Source organism: Orbicella faveolata, unplaced genomic scaffold (assembly GCF_042242905.1).
Source record: "Orbicella faveolata isolate gen_17 unplaced genomic scaffold, um_ofav_v1 contig_47, whole genome shotgun sequence".
Taxonomy (NCBI): Eukaryota; Metazoa; Cnidaria; class Anthozoa; order Scleractinia; family Merulinidae; genus Orbicella; species Orbicella faveolata.
Window position 1 is genome coordinate 1,400,987 of NW_028301577.1, and position 20,932 is coordinate 1,421,918.

Below are 20,932 nucleotides of genomic sequence, written 5' to 3' on the forward strand. Positions count from 1 at the left end.
GTAACATGTCTTGCCCAAGAACACAACGGAATGTCCTTGGCTAGGGTTCAAACCCGGACCGCTCGATCTGGAGACAAGCTCACTAACCATGAGACCACCGTGCCTCCCACACTATGTGAGATAACTGGAGAATGTTTGACATTTAATCACATGCACACGAATCAGGGGCTTCATTGACATTTTCAGCAAGAGGACAACTGATTTTCACAGGTGGGCAAGACCAGTTGAACTGAAATTCTAAGAAAGAAAAACTTTCCTCTAGATGGTCAAACCAGTCAGGCAAAATCTTCCTCACAACCAGTCAATTTGCCCAGTGCCAGGCCCTTCATAAAACCCCTGACATGAATGAAGACTGTGCATGCAGAGACATGGTCATGGTCACCTGCACCACAGGTTTGGCTTGACATGCAACAAGAAAAGAATATTGCACAACGAAAACCCACCAAAGAGGGAGACTAGGAAACTGAGATAAAATGGTAGAAGTCGGATTGTTGTCAAAAAATGCAAATATTTATTCAAACACTGGGCTAGCTGTCAATGGTGAAAGATAACAGGTTGATTTTAGTTGTTTCACAGCATTCATTTTATATTATGACACTCATCTGTTAGTTTTGCAGTTGACTGCACCAGATTAGAGAGAATACTAAATTGATTATGCAGCTTATCTAAGATGATGTCTTCTTAGCATCATTGTGATATTTGAGGACATCTTTATACTGTGATGGTGTCTGGTTAGCTTGAGCTTGATGCCATTCTGACCATATGTCAGACGATAATTCTGCTAGGCGCTTTTTACGTTTTATTTCTTTGTACTTCATCTCAATCTGATCAGCGATCAATGCTGTGAGAAAGAACACAAGAGGACTAAAGTTAGCTTTTCCGAAATGAGACAAAGCAAAAAATATCTATGAACCAGTTTCTAGTTGGTTTCAGTAAGCCAAAGTCTTCTATGAGATAATATTCAGTGTGGCACAGCAGAGTTGACCGGCAAGGAAAAGTAGTCTAATTACTGTTTTAATTGCCACAATTATAGAAAGCAATTCTAAACTTGCGTTACAATTTATACTAAGATGCAATTTTTGGTCAAAATCCATTTTAGCCCAGCATATGTGTCACTGTGTTCTATTAAGCAATTAGATTACGAGCTTGAGATTTCTATTGCGTGATTGTTGACGAGGATGCACTATCATGCATAGAAATCGAGAGCGAATAATCTAATTGTTTTAGTATAAATCTACAAGTCGTTCAAAACTTTATCTAAATCCTCTTCACAGACACTTTGAAAATGCCAAGAAGCAGCTGTCATTTTGTTAACAAGGGTACACTTCTACGTTACTCACTATCTATCACAGAATAGATAGTGAGTAGTGTAGCCAATCAGAGAACGGTATTTGTGATAGAACGCTAGTAGATTTATACTTACAGATGACACACATAGTAAATGTGAGGGAACCTATCACATTTGCGATTTTTATAGTCCATACTCGCTACAGTCTACTCTGTCCTTTTCTATAACAGAAATCATTACACTTCACATGTACAAGTCAGACTGAAAAAATATAACTAGATTGTGACAAAAACCACCAGTACAGAACAGGAGACAACCTACTTTCTTTGCAGTGACTGACTGTCAAGGACACACGACCTGAAATCAAGAGAAACAATTAATCAATCATTTATTTATTCACCTGACCAGACATGACAAAATAATAAATTGTAGTAATTGTCCGCGATTAAAAAGTAGTGTAACGTAAGCGGTTTAAATAATACTGTTGTTTCGTCAAGCATTGTAATTAGAGCAAGTTGTAATTAGCGTAAGTAGCTGTATTGTTGTAGTTTTATACGTAGTTTTTTGTAATTAATAATGTAAGTATGCGTGCTGTAAAAAATAGATAATTAATAATAATAAAAAAAAATCAAATCAAATCAAATCAAATCAAATAAGAAGAGAAAATTCTCAGAGTAAGAAATAGCAAGGAGGCCTTTAAGGGTTAATCAGTGGACAGATCCATCTTTTCTAATTGTAGTCTACTTCCATTGTTAAATATATTCTGTCAAGTGTACACCAAATTATAAACCTGTACCGTGCAGTGCAGGCTCAGTATTTCTTTGCTAAATGCTTGACAGCTGTCTTGTATTTTTGAAGGAGAGTAAGGTTGGTGAGAGAATGAAATTTCTATGGTGGTTTGGTAAACAATTGCCAGCTCATAACACTAGCTTGCACTCCCTTATAAGACGCCTGTACTGCAGGCTACCTGAGTGATTTGATAATCACATCTGGATAAAACAACTACCCCTCTAAATCATAACAGTTGAGAATGTTTGGTTTATATAACCTAAGCTTGACTCTATGCTGTTGAGTAAGGTGACAGAAGGCTTAATCCAGCTCTAATAAGCTATTCTAACAAGAAATTCAAATTAACTACCCTTACCTGAGACAGATTTCAAAAGATTTACAGCCCTCTCATGATCAAGCCCCTCCAAACTCTAAAAAACGTTTTAAAAATGGTGTGAATCTAAAAGCATATTAAGTAGTTCATATTGTGTGATCGTCTGGGTCAGTGTGATTATTTTTGTCATAATCTGCACTTGATTATGAAAGGGCGAGTGGTGAGAATGTGGTTATACAATAACAGCTATTTCAAACTCACAGCCAAATATGGCATATGGCATAAAAAAAATTTTAACATGCTGCTTAAAAAGTGGAAAATGTAGGCCTTACTCTGTCATTTACAGCAAGAATCTTGTCACCAACAGATAATCCCCCATGTCTGCAAGAGGAACAACAAACAAATTCCACTTCAATACTCAGTCTGGTAACAATAACAAATCCTTCCAAGATAATATAGTTGAAAGGTCTGGAGGTCAGCTTATCCCTCACTGCGTGACTTGTGATCACAATATTAACATTATAACTGTGGTAGTGTACTGGCCACTAGCAAAGTCAATACTTGGAAAACCTGCTTGTTGGGGCTCATCTGGTACGGTAACCACTCCCTACCTGTCTGCAACACCCCCAGGCACTATGTGTGAAATAAACACAGGGGTTGTATAGTGAAACACAAGCCACTTCTCATTCTGTTTTGTCTTCTTTTCACCTCCTCTTATGTGAAAACCAAAGCTCTCCTCTCCCTAAGGATAACACAAAATGTGATATCAGGTGCTTTTCACTCTAGTCTACAAACTTATGCGAAAAGGTTCTTGGAGCTTCCATTCACACTTAAGAGGACATGGGATTTATAAGCTGTTGTACAAACCTACTACTTCAGATGAATATTGCCACTCTTACACAGCCTACTATACATGACAAGGTTATACTTTCTTATGAATTAAATTTAAAGATTATCATTCTCAGATGACACATCTAAATATTGTGGCTAAACATAAAACAATAGTTTCAAATTCATAAGCTAGCTATTATTACACTTTTGCTATAATCACAATTATATCTTCAAAGATTTTTGAAGTAATGAAATTTGGTGTTGCTGTATAATTTATTATCTGTGCTGTTAAATGTCAAATATGACTAGTCATGCCACTCCACTCAAGACCAACCATGAGCATAGCTCTTCCCAAACAAATTCTTGTGTGCTGGTAACTCAACACATGAGAAAGAATGCTGACTGGAGTGTATGCATCAGTTGTCCCTCTAATAATGTATGATGTAACAGCCTGTCCCAAACTTGACATTGTTTGGTGTATGTAATTTCATGTGCTGCACCAAACTGATTCAAATTATGCTCTTCTGCTGTACATAATTCATTAGTTAGGTCTAGCACAAGAGTGGAGCAGTATCTGGACATGCCTGATAGGCATTACACAAATCACTGTACCTTGTCCAGTTCCACAACTCGCTGTTCAGCAACAGTCAAACCAAAATCGATGTTTGCCTCTGTTACAAAATCATCCCGGTCAAGTACTAACTGAAACTTGTTGAAATCATCTGGGTAATGCTTTATAAGAGCTTCTTGGCATGCCTGTAATGTGAATTTAATGCCTTGTACAACATCTAATGTAAGGTACACACTCCATTCAATAGGCCATCTTTGTTTTCTTGGTATTAGAACCAGCTTGTAATTATGGCAGTTTATGGGAATATAATAAAAACAGCTTCATTTCATTTGCATTTGAAAAGATTAGCTTGTATTCCCTTTCATTTCAATCTAATCCAGTTTGGTAAGAGAATACAAAAATGGCCCACTGCAAAATGCTTTCCATAAACAAATCATTATACAAAATGCCAACATTTGTGGCAGCTGATACATTGCACATATCATTTTTCTATTTCCTTTATTAAGCTTACATAGCTTATTATAAAATTGCAGGTTAACATACCTTTTTCTCTGCCAAGGATAGCGAGTGGCAGACCACTAAAACAGGCAATAAAATGTTAAACCATTAGGACAGTCTAACAAGTGAGGTTTTTAACCCCAAATTACTTGATACACCTTTTTTGGTTGAATCAGAATGTACATGAATCATGTGATGTGTCTTCAAACATTACAACTGCATAACTCTCTATGATAAAAAGAGCTTCAACAATGAGCTTGCATATGTTAAGATAATGGCATCTTCAGGCCATGTTCAATCATGTATATGTCTCATTAACCATAGTGATACTGAAAGAAATTTAGAAACCTGTTCCAAATACATGTACTGTGGTCATTTAAACACAAATGTGACAACAAGCAACTTGTGAAGCCTTTTTTTAATGTAATCATTTATTGCTTTCCATAACAAATATAACAAATACAAAATATTACTGTTAGAAATAATGCAGTATTTGTGCAATAGAAAGGAACTACTTATTTTCCTGTCAGAAGTATCTAATAATTTCCTGTTGCCTCCATGAAGTCTTGTAACACCCTAGTTTAAACCTTTATAGCCATGTTTCATGACTGATGGTGGTAACATAGAAAGATGTAAGTCAGTGGAATCATACCTTGACTTAGTACTTCACTTTTTTCACCACGTATAACACTGACGGAATAGATGAATGGATTATTCAGATGAAGATGAGATTTGCTCTTCTCTTTGGAATCAAGTCTAGAAACAACACAAAATAAACCTATTTTTATTTCAATCAAAAGTTGGAAATTTATCAAAAACTTAATGTTAGTTACTTTACAAAACCTTTTTCAATGTTCTGTAATCTTATTGGTCAGTTTTGTTTTAGAGACCTTGTTTACTGAAGTCACACTGTGACAACAGTAGACAAAATTTACAACAAATAACTGACAATATTATTCACTGCAAGTTTTCTTAGATTACAAATATAATGAAACAAACAAACAGACAAACAAATATCAGTCTTTTTCGACAGTATTCAGGATTCACAAAAACTAAAAAAGCACAGCCAAACAAATGATGCTTACTTTGTCTTCAAGGGAAAGTGTCCTACCATATCTGATATACACTGAAGAATGAACTTTGGGTGTTGCAGTTTTACGAGCTCCTCAATCTTATCATTTGTCAGTTCCGGTACAAGATGCGACCTTACAAATGCATCTGCTTTTTCAGGACTCTAACACAAAAAGAAGAAAAATTCTCAATGAGAGAACTGATTACTTCACTTTCATGGAGTCACAACAGTTCAAAAGATCAACATTCCTTGAGCATGGTTGTCTCACTTTAGAAAATTAAAATACCAGCCAAAAACATTTCTGAAATATGCCATCAGTTAACATGACCCTGATGACATATGTACTGCTTTACTGACCTCATGAGTATACACTGCTCCAACTAGAGCTAATACAGTTTGCCTCTGCATCAGTTCATGTGGTTGTCTCTAAAACAAAAACAGTATAGAATTGTACAATTTCTGTTTCTGTTTCATTTGCAGAGTGCAACTCCAGCTACCAAAAAGCAAAAAATTGACATTTATATGTGATAAACTCACAGAAAAAAGAGTCTTTCCTTTGATATTCCACTCCACTGCTTTCTGCAATACATAATCATCTAACAAAGCATTCTGTATATCCCTGCAACAAATGATCTGAATTAATTATACTACAACTTTCTTGAGTATAATGCAATAATAATATTATTAATTCTTATTAATATAAACTGAGTAATGTCATGTTTCACTCATTCTGCCCATGACGGAAGGACCTATGTTAAGCTGTCTTGTTTGAAAGCAAGGTGACCACATGTGTGAAAACAGGTCTTGTGATAAGCTTATTATTCACCACGTAGTAAGTAAATTCACATGACTCTCTACTAGTCTTACCAGATCTGTAATGCTGAAAGTTCAGGAAAGTTGTGATAAAGATACTCTGTGATACACTTTCTTGTGGTCTGTGCACCTAAAGAGACATATTTCAGTCAGAGCTCAAAACAAATAAGTTACAACAAATGAACTTAACACAGCTTATAGTAGCCAATTGAAAAAAAGTGCTGAGAAAACCTAGAAAGTATTGAGTAAAAAACCCATCTCATGCTTAGCTGTTACTAAGAAAGCTTTGCTAACAAATTGACAATATTAAGGTACAAAGATAAAGCTAAGTACGTTCTCTTGCCAGTAACATTACCAGTCTTTTAGGGTAAAATTAATATAAATCACAGTAAACTGTATATTTATAACTTACAAACTTACAGTTTCCTACAAGGGGAAGAAATATCTATGTAAATTAGAATTATTTGTCAACTTTAAGTCTTACCAAGAAAAGCCAGTTTTTCGTTACATTCATGAGGTTCCATAAGTTTGTCAGCATTTGCTATCAGGTATGACTCGTGAGTGAAAGCAGCCAAAAGGTCTTTTACATCTGGGATGTTTACATTGAGTTTTGTGGAAAATGAAACAATATTTTCCCTGAAATCTGTTAAAAGAGAAAAATGCTGAAATCAGACAAGTATTTAAGTTAACATTTAATACTTTGATCACAAATCTACAAACCCCTTGGTTCATGCATGTACATCTTTACAACAGTGGTGCACTTGCCAAAAAAACTTTTGATACTACTTCGTTCACAGGCTCACAACACAAAATATAGAACTGTAAAGGTAACAATCTGTGTATGAAGCTTTGGTCAACACTGATATTCTAGTACTCCATACTTATTGTCATATAACATGTACTTCCTGCTGTGTTTGGTTCTCAGAATCTGTTGCTATATGCTTAAGTGGGTGGTCAATTGTTCCACACTGCGCAAAGATTGCTTTTAACATAATAAATACCTGTGTTGCTTAAAAGAGTTTGAGTTTCTACATCCTAGAAAATAAAATTAAAAAGCTTTGTTTAGTAATTAGTGTCTTTAGCAGGCTTTATTATATCTCTCAGTTAGTATGCGTGCTGTGTTTGGTCAATTTAGCGGACTGTACTCTACTGCACGGCCCGCTAAAATTTAAAGCTGTGTTTGTTGCTAAAATGTTTCGTGATTTATCGCGAAGTGCTCTTAACTTTTTTAGCAATTACAGGTTTAAAACTTTCTCTTACTTCTGAAACCGTGTATTAAAACCTGCTAATAACTTGACAGTCACTTAACAACGGTTTCAAACTGACTTGTATTGCTTTTGAGGTGTGACAAAAAATTTGAAGCCATTCCGTGTGAATAGAAATCGTTCTCGAACCTGTCAGACACACAGAAGAGATATAGTATATACGTTACTAACCTTATTTTCTCGGTCGGTACTGTAAAGTACGGATCCTTGTTTTTTCCCCCTTCAATTTATGGCCCAAGCGCCTGGGCCATAAATTGATGGGAAAAAACTTGGTCCGAAAATTACAGTATGGCCCTTGAACTCGGTTAGTAAGAGGTATGTATTGAAATATATATAATACACCATTATCCTGGCATGATGTCTACCATTAGAGGGTGGTAAATATACCTGATTTATAACTTCTTAGACCAAATCTAATGTTTAATTAATCAAACTTAACTGAACTTAATCAATCTTAACCAAACTTAATCAAACGATTTGGCTCAATTGACAGAAAGTTTGGCACTCAAAAACAATCAGACCCTTGCAGTAAAATCGAAGTAGTCAAATGCAATTGAACTTCGATTGAGTTTGACTAATTTGAATGGTCAAAGTTGGAATATAACATCTGATTTTAAATGGGAGTTATATGAGACAAATGTGGATATTTTCCTGAATGTTGCTGTTTTTCTACGGTGTCTTATGAAGAAAGTTGCACTGTTGAATTAGCTTTGTTTGACTTCACTGCATTGCATGGTAAGAGAGATTTTTCAATGTCCAATGAAGTTCAACTGGGTTCAACTAAGTAAAGAAATTAAACACAATCAAACTCACACACAAATGTTTTGGTTTGATTTTGTTTCATCGCTGAACTCAATCAAAAACAATCATTCCACAAAGTTTGATTGCATTCAAGCTGTAAAAAAAACATATATTTTGGTCTGAAATAGGGCAAGGGCTTTCCCAAATTCTGAGAAGTTAATGCACCCTCCTCTGCCAGCCCCACCCCTGGGACAATTCCCTTGAAGGTTCTGGGTGAGATCACCCATCAGGAGCATTGACTGAAAAAAAAAAAAAGAAAACTTAAACATTTTTTCTCGTATTAGGACCACCAAGGTAACGAGCTGTCTTCTATATATAGAAGCTATCATGACTTGTACATACCGGATACTTTTCGGTGCAAAACCAGGACTTTTGTGTCTTTTTCACGTCAGACCTGTATCTCTGTAACAAGTCACAACTTACACACCAGGATGATGCTGATGCGGGGCGTGCAAGCGATTTACTAAATAAGTCATTTGCAAGTGCCCTTAGAAAAAATGTCCTTGCCAGTGGAAATAAAGTTCTTGAAGAAAATATTACAGAGCTCATATTGTCGAAACACCGACTCCCTAGTGATTACTCTGCAAAGTTAACCAGTAAATATGCCCTTAAACTTGTTGGTGTGAAAAACGTGTCTTCGCAAAGGAGAATTTTAGCAAAGCACAGGGTAAAACGGGCATAAAACACATGGTTACGGCCGGCTCCACAGTGCCGCCATGTTGACTGCCATGTTGAAAAGTACCTACAAGTGATGAGTACCCAGTCCTCGCTCCACTTATTGGTGCCTGCATTGTCCCGCAGGTCGTGCAGGAGTGCAGGCGTGCAGGGGCAAGAACTTCATGCTAGCATGCATATAGAGCACTTAATGTTTATACCATGTATGGTATATCCTAATATGTCAAAAAGATCAACTCACACTTCCATACATTTGTATTCACTGACATTCACCTTAATGCATTCACCTTCACTTGTACGCACTCACCTTCACGTGTATGCACTCAACTTCACTTGTAAGCATTCATTTTCACTTGTATTCACTCACCTTCACTTGTATGCACTCACCTTCACTTGTATTCACTCGCCTTCACTTGTACGCACCCACCTTCACTTGTATTCACTCACCTTCACTTCTATTCACTCACGTTCATTTCTATTCACTCGCCTTCACTTGTATGCACTCACCTTCAACTTGTATTCACTCACCTTTACTTGTACGCACCCACCTTCACTTGTATTCACTCACCTTCACTTCTATTCACTCACGTTCATTTCTATTCACTCGCCTTCACTTGTATGCACTCACCTTCAACTTGTATTCACTCACCTTTACTTGTACGCACCCACCTTCACTTGTATTCACTCACCTTCACTTCTATTCACTCACGTTCATTTCTATTCACTCGCCTTCACTTGTATGCACTCACCTTCAACTTGTATTCACTCACCTTTACTTGTACGCACCCACCTTCACTTGTATTCACTCACCTTCACTTCTATCCACTCGCGTTCATTTCTATTCACTCGCCTTCACTTGTATGCACTCACCTTCACTTGTGCGCATTCATTTTCACTTGTATTCACTCACTTTAAATTGTATGCACTCTCCTTCACTTGTATCCACTCGCCTTCACTTTTATGCACTCACCTTCACTTGCATTCACTCACCTTCACTTCTATTCACTCGCGTTCGTTTCTATTCACTCGCCTTCACTTGTATGCACTCACCTTCACTTGTATGCATTCACCTTCCCTTTTATGCACTCACCTTCACTTGTATTCACTCATCTTCACTTCTATTCACTCGCGTTCATTTCTATTCACTCGCCTTCACTTGTATGCACTCACCTTCACTTGTACGCATTCACCTTCCCTTTTATGCACTCACCTTCACTTGTATTCACTCACCTTCACTTCTATTCACTCGCGTTCATTTCTATTCACTCGCCTTCACTTGTATGCACTCTCCTTCACTTGTATCCACTCGCCTTCACTTTTATGCACTCACCTTCACTTGCATTCACTCACCTTCACTTCTATTCACTCGCGTTCATTTCTATTCACTCGCCTTCACTTATATGCACTCACCTTCACTTGTACGCATTCACCTTCCCTTTTATGCACTCACCTTCACTTGTATTCACTCACCTTCACTTCTATTCACTCGCGTTCATTTGTATTCACTCGCCTTCACTTGTATGCACTCACCTTCACTTGTACGCATTCACTTTCACTTGTATTCACTCACCTTCACTTCTATTCACTCGCCTTCATTTGTATTCACTCGCCTTCACTTGTATGCACTCACCTTCACTTGTACGCATTCACATTCACTTGTATTCACTCACCTTCACATCTATCCACTCGCCTTTATTTGTATTCACTCGCCTTCACTTGTATGCACTCACCTTCACTTGTACGCATTCACGTTCACTTGTATTCACTCACCTTCACTTCTATTCACTCGCCTTCATTTGTATTCACTCGCCTTCACTTGTATGCACTCACCTACACTTCTATTCACTCACTTTAAATTGTATACATGTACCTTCACTTGTATGCACTCGCCTTCACTTGTATGCACTCACCTTTACTTGTACGCACTCGCCTTCACTTGTATGCACTCACGTTCACTTGTACGCACTCACGTTCACTTGTATGCACTCACCTTCACTTGTAGGCAATCACCTTCACTTGTACGCACTCACCGTCACTTGTATGCACTCACCTTCACTTGTACGCACCCACCTTCACTTGTACGCACTCACCTTCACTAGTATTTACTCGCCTTCACTTGTATACACTCGACTTCACTTGTATGCACTCGCCTTCACTTGTATGCACCGACCTTCACTTGTATTCACTCACCTTCACTTGTGCGCACTCATGTTCATTTGTATGCACTCACCTTCACTTGTACGCAGTCACCTTCACTTGTATGCACTCACCTTCGCTTGTGTATGCCCTCACCTTTACTTGCATTCACTCACCTTCACTTGTGCTCACTCATGTTCAGTTGTATTCACTCACCTTCACTTGTATGCACTCACCTTCACTTGTATGCACTTACCTTCATATGTATGCACTTGCCTTCGCTTGTATGCACTCGCCTTCACTTGTATGCACTCGCCTTTACTTGTATGCACTCGCCTTCACTTGTATGCAGTTGCCTTCACTTGTATGCACTCACCTTCCCTTGTGTGTACTCCCCTTCCCTTGTATGCACTCACCTTCACTTGTATGCACTCGCCTTCACTTGTATGCACTCGCCTTCACTACTCCCCTGCTTTGTCAAATTTTCCCAGCTAAGTGAGTCCAGATGATGAGAAAAACTGACTTTATAACTAGATTTTGTTATAACCTTAGCAGCACGATTTTGTGAAGTTTTTCAATTAATGGATTATTCATACCACCCCAAACTGGGCAGCAATAATAAAAATGTGGCTGACTCAAAGGGGATTTTTTATAAGTGAAGGTTAGTGCATACAAGTGAAGGTGAGTGAATACAAGTGAAGGTGAGTGCATGCAAGTGAAGGTGAGTGCATGCAAGTGAAGGTGAGTACATACAAGTGAAAGTGAGTGCGTACAAGTGAAAGTGAGTGCGTACAAGTGAAGGTGAGTGCTTACAAGTGAAGGTGAGTGCATACAAGTGAAGGTACATGTATACAATTTAAAGTGAGTGAATAGAAGTGAAGGTGAGTGCGTACACGTGAAGGAGAGTGCATACAAGTGTAGGTGAGTGTGTCCAAGTGAAGGAATGTTTGTACAATTGAAGGTGAGTGCATACAAGTGAACGTGAGTGCATACAAGTGAAGGCAAGTGTGTATAAGTGAAGGTGAGTGCATACAAGTGAAGGTGAGTGAAGACAAGAGACGGTGAGTGCATACAAGTGAAGGTGACTGAATACAAGTGAAGGTGATCGAGCGCATACAAATGAAGATAAGTGCGTACAAGTGAAGGTGAGTGCATACAAGTGAAGGAGAGTGCATACAAGTGAAGGAAAGTGCGTAGAAATGAAGATGAGTGCATACAAGTGAAGGTGAGTGTATACAAGTGAAGGAAAGTGCGTAGAAGTGAAGGTGAGTGCATACAAGTGAAGGAAAGTGCGTAGAAGTGAAGGAGAGTGTATACAAGTGAAGGTGAGTGCATGCAAGTGAAGGAAAGTGCGTACAGATGTAGGTGAGTGCATACAAGTGAAGGAGAGTGCATACAAGTGAAGGAAAGTGCGTACAGGTGTAGGTGAGTGCATACAAGTGAAGGTGAGTGCATACAAGTGAAGAAAAGTGCGTACAGGTGTAGGTGAGTGCATACAAGTGAAGGAGAGTGCATACAAGTGAAGAAAAGTGCGTACAGGTGTAGGTGAGTGCATACAAGTGAAGGAGAGTGCATACAAGTGAAGGAAAGTGTGTACAGGTGTAGTTGAGTGCATACAAGTGAAGGAGAGTGCATACAAGTGAAGGAAAGTGTGTACAGGTGTAGTTGAGTGCATACAAGTGAAGGAGAGTGCATAGTGAAGGAAAGTGCGTACAGGTGTAGTTGACTGCATACAAGTGAAGGAGAGTGCATACAAGTGGAGAAAAGTGCGTACAAGTGTAGGTGAGTGCACACAAGTGAAAGAAAGTTCGTACAAGTGAAGGTGAGTGCATACAAGTGAAGGAGAGTGTGTACAAGTGAAGGTGAGTGCATACAAGTGAAGGAAAGTGCGTACAGGTGTAGGTGAGTGTATGCAAGTGATGGAGAGTGCATACAAGTGAAAGAAAGTGCGTACAAGTGAGGATGAGTGAATACATGTGAATAAAAGTTAAGGAGAGTGAATAAATGTGAAGGCGAATGCATAAAAGTGAGGGTCAATGAATACAAATGTATGGAAGTGTATGTGAGTTGATCTTTCCGCCATATTATGATATACCATATATGGTATAAACATAGTGCTCTATATGCATGCTAGCATGAAGTATATACCCGTGCAGGCGTGCAGGACATTGTGCAGGACAAAGTGTAGTAAAAGATGGGGTAGCTGCTATGGAGCAAACGGCCCACAGAAAAGAAGATGTGCTCCTTTTTGTGCCCAACCTAATAGGTCAGATATTTCTTCTCGTCTCCAGTGATTTTAGCCCTATGTGATCACGATCTGTTTTGTAAAAGGTGCGTTAGGTGTAAACTGAAAGAAAGACAATGGCAATTATGTAACACTTCGTGTAACCAAAAAATTACAAGCTGCCAAAATGATCTCCTTCTATCAGAGGTATTGATATCAATATAACCAGAAGCAGGCACGGTTCCTTCCTTCTTTAGATTTTTAGGCGGAGGGAAAATATGTTTCTCAGTACACCCAGGTACACCCTGTCCCACAAGCTTGAGATAAAAGTGAAAATCTTCGTGATACTCATTGAATTCTACTTGTTTTGTATAAAAACTAATGTCTATCTTTTGTCTCTAAAGGTTACGTCCGTCTTGTCCTTTTACTAGCATCCTGGATATTCTTTACCAATCCAGTCCTTTTCCTGTCTTTTTACACCTCATCAATCTTACTGGATGGTGAGAGCTGTGTACATTGTGATTCTTAAATAAGCTTACATATTTGCTTGAAACGAATTCATGATATTTTTTAAGCTGCATGTTTGCCAGATCTGCTCAGTTTGTATTATCACAGGAGCCCAAATCAAAGCATCAAGTCTGGTGACAACCCCATACTTGATGAACCTCAGGGTGGTGGGGGGGGGGGGGGGGGAAGGGGGGGGACTCCCTTTCATAAATGGAATGTATTGAAAGGCTTTACCTGAAAGGGGTAGCTTTTTCAGGCTGGATGTATATAGAATGGTAGGATTTTAACTAGTGGAAGTATAGAAAAGAGTAGAAAACCTGTCTCTCAAGTAGTAAAGGACTTCAGCAAAGTGTTTGATACAGGTGTGTTGGTGATAAGGAGTTACAAAGGCCATTTATGGGTTTGAATTAAACAATTTAGAGATTTCTTTTAGGGTGAAATTTTCTGGTGGACTTTTTTTGGGTAGAGAGGTTTCTAAAGGATTTTTTTTAGAATAAATAAGAGTATACTGTAGTATGTGGAAGGGGTTACATTTTCTGTGCAAGATCTTTCATATAGATTCACTATTATTATTTTATTTCAGGTCTTGATGGAATTTTAGCACGGCAGTTAAACCAAACATCTGCATTTGGAGCCTGGGTACTGAAATTTCTTTGATTCAATTTCATCTTCAACTAAATAATGTCAATGTCGTGGTTTTCTCTCATAACTTCTTGAGAGCTGTTTAGTTTTCAAAAATTGATGTTGTTCCCTTTCAAGCAGAACCAGGTTAAGTCAGTAGATTGAATTGATGGGTCAGGTCTATATTGGTACAAATGAACTTGAACCCAGTTTTTCAAACTGTCATGACTAAGCTGAGCTTGTAGCAACAGATAAACAAGAGCTTTCCCTTCTGTTGTGCTAAATGTCTTTCAATTTTGCCTTGACCTAAGTATGTCCTGAAAATCCACATGTACTGGGTGCAGCGGGGTTATTTATTCATTTTTTGTACGGTTTGTTCTTTTTATAGTTAGATGTTGTTATCGACAATCTTGGCAGAGGAATGCTGTGGACCTTACTTTATAAAGTAATTGTTGCCTTGTTGTTGATGATACTTTCAATGTTAATGATATTAATGTAATGTTAGCCCCCAAGGGAGGGGAAGCATATTTAGAGGGAGACTTTGCCTAAAGGGGGTAGCTTTTTCAGGCTGAAGGTGTATAAAAGAGTAGGGAAGGCTGTCATATTTAAAAGGGCCATTCCAAATAACTCAACAGATGCACCAAATGTTTCAACAATCGATGTCTTTTAGGGGTTAGTGGAGTGAAAAGTTTAGAGAAGGGATGGAGTATTTCTGTTGTTACTGTGTGAAAGGACTACCATTTTATAATAGAAAGTCTACAAATGGTTCCTGTTCCGGTCAAAAATGATGTAATTATATGATTAGTGAGGGTTGAACCTCAGCTGGAGCCCCCCTGTATAAAACTGTGTTGAGTAATCCCTCAGGGATGTTAGCCATTAGTGAGCTTGCTTTGTATCAAGTGGCAATGTTCACCCTAACCAACTGAAAAGGCATTGTATTCAAGAGGTTAGAGTATGTGAATATTGGAAAAAAATTAATGTTTACCAACTTCTGCCCATGTTTTGATTTGGATTTTGCTTTTCTAGTGGTAGTGTCAGACCTCTTTGAAAGGCAGGGGCTCCAAACTTTTTCTGGCCCTGTGGGCCTTAAATTAACACCACCACCCCCCATCCAAATATTTTGGCCCTTTGGGTCTTGAGTATTTTTGCATATAACAAGGGCCCCAGGCCCCTTCCTTGGATCTACCACTGTTGTTTGACCAGTTGCTAGTATACAGCCATTGATTCAACTGCTGGCATGAATGAATTCTCTTTTTTTTAAATAAAAGAAGTCTAATACATGTGTAAGTTTCTATAATTTCTTAATGACTCACTCGTTTAGATGTTATCTGAGTGTGTAGCAGCAAATATCCAATATTAAAAGTCTTCTCACTTGTTCTTGACAGTGGGCATACTTTATCAGTGCATTGGAGTGGTTGGTATTTGTGTGCACACATACACTAGGAGCACAGTGGAAGAGCACCAAAACAAATCCTCCTTCATGGGTTCAAACTGTCATGGCTAATGGTATGTTGTTTCCAGACATGTTCATGAATATGTTATAGTTGAACTTCTCCAAAAAGCCACTTTTGTTGTGGGAAGGTTACCTTTCAATATCTTAAAGATAAAGTAGTCATGCCTATAACTTTTATATATGGGAGTTTTCCCCTGCCCCCCCCCCCCCCCCCCTGCCACCCCCAATCCTGTTTGTTTAGCCTTGACATAATAATCTTGATTGATCATCATACTTCAAATTAGTTTCTTTAATTCACTTGTCAGGATTCAAAACACCAGCAGGCGTGTTTGCTGTGAGTGGCCTGCATGTGCTACCTGTGTGGCTATATGGACTCAAGTCACACTTGTGGACACCGTTCATGTCACACCATTTACAATTGGGAGTGACTGGTGTTTTAGTTTCTGGCAGAGCTCTTTGTATGGCTGTTGAAGTAAGTGTGATGACAAGTTGCATGAATCACAATGAGAAGACTTCTTAACTGGTTTGCTCTTCTGTGGCTTGAAGTTGAGCTGAAACTCTCATAAGGTCATTAAGAGGATAGGTTTACTCACTCTCTTTCCTCTTACCAATTTCCCTAAGCAAATCAAGTGAACTGCACCATACTAACTTTGGTCAAATGAGGAAGGAGTATGTGTATTCTAAGCTAATTATATAACAACTAGTTGTACCTATTGGTAAATGCCAACGAACAAATGAACCATTGTCAATGAGGATAATGGTTGTTTAGCAAGTATTTTACATATACATCAATGTAACCTATGACTCTGGGAGAAGTACGTTATTTATTTGTAAACCCAAGTGAGCCTCTCTGAACAAATGGAATGAACTGATAACTTCATGTAGACACGCAAACAAATTTCTCCTGAAAAATGCTAAATCTTAAATTTTATAAATTTTATAAATTTTATAGCTTCACTTGTCACAAAATTTTATAGCTTATCTTGTCACGCAATAGTAACGGAGTTTATTTATTTTTAATCTCCTACTTTCCATTGTTTTGTAAAAGCGTTCACTTATTGTAGCTATCATATTTCCAACAGTTGTGTGCGTACTTCAAATCAGTGTTACGATGTAATTTCGCATTTAGCAATTTTATCTGATGAGTGCTGCCCACAAGTTGTGTAGTACCAAACTAGATACAGTCGAACCTCCCATAAGCGACCACCCAAAATGTCAAGCCTAGGTGGTCGTTTATATGAGGTGGTCGCTTACGAGAGCTTAGACCATACTGGGTCAAAATTTTGCCTCATTACATATGGTAACTGCAGAGACTTACCCTGTGTTTTAAACGCTTTATTCATTGGAAAAGTTAATTTCGAGAAAAAATCTGATTCTTCCCGTCTAGACATTTCCATCCCCTGTACTATCCAGGAACGCGACAATGTTAGAACACCTTATTATCCAGTTTCCACTCTATTATCTGTTAAGTGCTCGTCTACGGGAGGTTAAAAACAGAAGAAAATTTCAAACTTTTAGCTCTATAAGTGGTCGTGGTCGCTTATGAGAGCTGGTCATCTACAAGAGGTTCCAAATATAGTAATTTGACTTGAAAACTTTTGGTATTTTGGAAAACTGGTCGTACCCTGGTCCCAGAGGTTTTTCTTGATTTTTCTTATTTTCGGGAAGCGGCTAACACAAGTCGCGAATAAAATTCTTGCCACTTTGCGACTTGTGTTTTCACTGCTTTGCGGCTCTCTTGCAGCTCTCTCATGCAGAGAAAAATAAAGAAAAACCTCTCGGACCAGGGTGAACTGGTCACTGAGTAGAGGTGGTCGCAACTGGAGGTTTGACTGTAGTAATAAAATGCCAAGTCAAATCTACGTTTGATCAGTTCGTCATCTGTTATATATATGTGTAGATGTACTGAATTGTTGCCAAGGAAAGGACAGACATGAAATGGTTTTGGTAGAATTTAATTTATATTTGTTTGAAATGTTTAAAATTTGAGCAATTCTAAATAATGTTTTGGTTTTGTCATAGACAAATTTTTTCAGCTTTGGCATACTATATATTAAAGTTTGGTCTCCTCACATGGGCATGGTTGTTCAAAAAACCAGATACTTGGCAGTCAAGAATTTTAAACCATGAGCTAGTACTTGACTATTATGAATGTTTTATTTTTTAAATTCATATCTATTATGAAGACACTTTTTTTTAAAAAACTGGCCGTCGAATATTGAATAAGCTACTTTTTAACAGTAGCTTAGCCAACAGTTCTAAGAACTTCAATTCTCTGCAGTCACTCAGTACCTATTGACAATGTCACGCAACCTGGGGTGAACTTTCGTTGTGTTATGTGCTTCCATGCCAAGGTGGTGAATCCTATGGTATTTATACACAGAGGTCAAGCATTCTCAGCAGGTTTGAATGGAAATTATGGTGGAAAAACGAAAATAATTTCTGACTGCTGGGTAAACAGTCAATTGAGAAATGCCCATGAGTCACACAAAGCTTGGACAATTTGTGACTTGGAAACCCAAAAATTGGCTCGTCCCAAATGTCAACAACATCAGCCTACATCCTGATATGACCAAAAAATCTCACAGCACCGGAAATGTTCACTTATGCAAAATCGAGCTAAGAAAATCTGAGAACTTTTCTGGGTAACCTGCTGCATAAACCTCCACACTATGTATGTTGCTTTATAGCTGCCTCCTCGTCAGACTCGTGTTTTCGCCTGTCTGACTTGTTGGCAATAATGTATCCTGTTTGTTTCTTATGGTTACTGTACAGACTAATTTATACAAGATTTGTTTACAATACTCATGCTTAAATTAAGTTCATTGTAAGAAAGAACTCTGCAACATCCGTTCCAATGAAGAGTAAATAATAACTATAGATATGTGTTCAAATATTAGAATATTGATCAGTACTTGTTATGACACTCCTGCTCATAAAAATACTTTTTTGATAGGTTTGGTTTATTACAAGCCACATAAAAGATCTGCTAGCAGATCATGAACAGAAAGTACCATCACCAAGTGCAGATCCCTTGATTGAAGATGCTACCTAGAGATACATGCTAAAGTTCTACTACACCAAAATGGCATGATGAAATCTTGGTTTGGCTGGATGGCTGAAATTGAGCATACCTGATGCACTGAAACATGCCTCATGTTTTACACTTTCATACCTGTTACTATTATAAAGGAGATGTGACAAACAGTTTATGCCATCATTTTTGTAACATGCACCTAGAAGTTGCAAAGGAAGGCAGCTGCAGCCTTAACTAAATGTGAAATGAATGTTAATATACTTGACCTACAAGCAAAAAATGCTATATGGTGCAAAAGAATTAAAGGCCAAAACGAAAAGCCTATTACTGGTAAGTGCTGTACTGTGGTGACAACCTCCTGGGATAAGGCCAGAAAGAAGCATAAATAGGCCATTTTGGTATTTTTGGTAAACTTTAGACTGGAAGTAGCTTGCAACTGAGGCTAATGTGGGAAGTTTTTTTGTTTTATACCGAGAATGAAAAATGGCCTATTGTACCATTAATAAGCCATTGTGGAGAAAAATGTAGAAGTCAATGGTTTAAGAGAAAGTATTTTAATTTTATTTAGATATTTTACTGACTTTAATGGTTATCACAACTATTAAAAACTTGAAAAGGATGTTAATTAGTCCATAACACTTGGAATTTTGAAATTTAGTAGTAGCTCTCAAATGTTGCCTGCCCTGGGCAAGTGTTAGTTTACTCTTCTTTTTATTGAGTCAACAGGCGACATGCCTGAACCCTTACCCATTGGGCAAGTGAGAATGAAAAGTCACTTGCCTTGCAAAAAAAATTACTTGTCCCATATGACTGGATGGCACTTGCTTTACTGGGACAGAATTAATGGGTTATTGTAGAAAGATGACCTATCTAGGGAGCTGGCCATTAGTAGAGGCTCATCCTGGGAGGCTCAGCTCCTGGTAGGGGTACTTCTGGGTTAAATAGGTTGTGCAGCCCCGAAGGGTAATGGTTTTTCAGCTGTTTTGGTCATAAATAGGGTATCAATTTTGGCCATTTTGGTCATAAGTAGGGTATGGTTTTTGCACTCTAGTCTTAAATTGGGTGTGTTTTTAAGGTGAAACTACGTTTTCATCATTATTGATAAGACCATCAACAAAAGCCCTTCACAAATTATGTTTATGGGAATTTAACGTTGGGCCTGAACTAAGGAACTAATAATAAGTCAGGTCTGAAACTGGGTATTGATTTAAGGATCATGTCATAAATAGGGTATTGAATTTTTGGTCACGTCATAAATAGGGCAGAGAAAATTGCAGATTTTGGTCATAAGAAGAGTGAGGGTTTTGAGAAGTGGGCCACACAACCCCACCCAGTTTTTGTGGGAGTACCCACCCCGAGGCTCAGCTGTATATCTCACAGTAATTGTTAAATTATCTGCAACTGACAAATCAGTTGTATGCTGTAGAAATGCTAGGGGTGGTAAAGGTGTTCTTGAGATTTTTGAATGTGCCTTGTCAAATGATCTTTCCTCCCTTTGGCCTCGTCAGTCTGGCTACTTTTGACATAATTTTTTTACAAAAAAAATGTCTTACAAGAAAATCAATACAGCTCCTGGCTCCAATTGTTGAAAGGGTGGATACAGCTATCCATTACACAGCCACAGAATAGTGATTTAATCTGTAGCATTAGATATGAAAAGAAATAGATGTCCAAATATTAGCAAATAGTTGTACAAACCTTGTGCTACTTTTTCAACCAAATATCAGTAGTAGATCCATACTAATTCTGAGCAGCTCACACAAGTTTTCCCGTGCTTTGATTTGGCGAAATCGGAATGTATTTGCATGGAGTTCAAATTGGTTTTCAATTTGGTTTTGTCCTGAGTCTGACTCCTCTGTGATTGGCCAAAGTGATTACTTTGGTCTTGGTTTTACAATACTTAGTTGAAAAGCATTCTTTAACCCAACATTTTATACATGGTCAATTTGTGGAAAAGTCGCTAAATTTAGTGATGTTGTTGCTTAGTTCGTGTCAAAAAAGCGAAGCAAAATGTTATAGGCAATCCTGATTGTGCCAT

At 38.0% G+C, this 20,932-nt stretch overlaps 2 protein-coding genes across 2 annotated transcripts; one reads left to right on the forward strand and one right to left on the reverse strand.

The window, feature by feature from the left end:
* Positions 1 to 488: 488 nt before the first annotated feature.
* Positions 489 to 9,001, reverse strand: LOC110046466 (uncharacterized). Its single transcript, XM_020752163.2, has 15 exons — positions 8,584 to 9,001; positions 7,177 to 7,210; positions 6,660 to 6,818; positions 6,230 to 6,305; positions 5,900 to 5,981; positions 5,720 to 5,788; positions 5,376 to 5,524; positions 4,943 to 5,046; positions 4,336 to 4,370; positions 3,834 to 3,977; positions 3,002 to 3,132; positions 2,723 to 2,771; positions 2,433 to 2,487; positions 1,610 to 1,645; positions 489 to 841 (listed from the first exon to the last, which is right to left on the reverse strand). Exons 1-15 carry the CDS (start codon positions 8,788 to 8,790, stop codon positions 666 to 668), a joined length of 1,506 nt encoding a protein of 501 aa, XP_020607822.2. The 5' UTR covers positions 8,791 to 9,001; the 3' UTR covers positions 489 to 665.
* A 4,182-nt stretch (positions 9,002 to 13,183) lies between these two features.
* LOC110057523 (uncharacterized) lies at positions 13,184 to 19,513 on the forward strand. Its single transcript, XM_020764120.2, has 7 exons — positions 13,184 to 13,318; positions 13,681 to 13,776; positions 14,367 to 14,422; positions 14,793 to 14,849; positions 15,790 to 15,910; positions 16,163 to 16,329; positions 18,814 to 19,513. Exons 1-7 carry the CDS (start codon positions 13,261 to 13,263, stop codon positions 18,910 to 18,912), a joined length of 654 nt encoding a protein of 217 aa, XP_020619779.1. The 5' UTR covers positions 13,184 to 13,260; the 3' UTR covers positions 18,913 to 19,513.
* Positions 19,514 to 20,932: the final 1,419 nt, after the last annotated feature.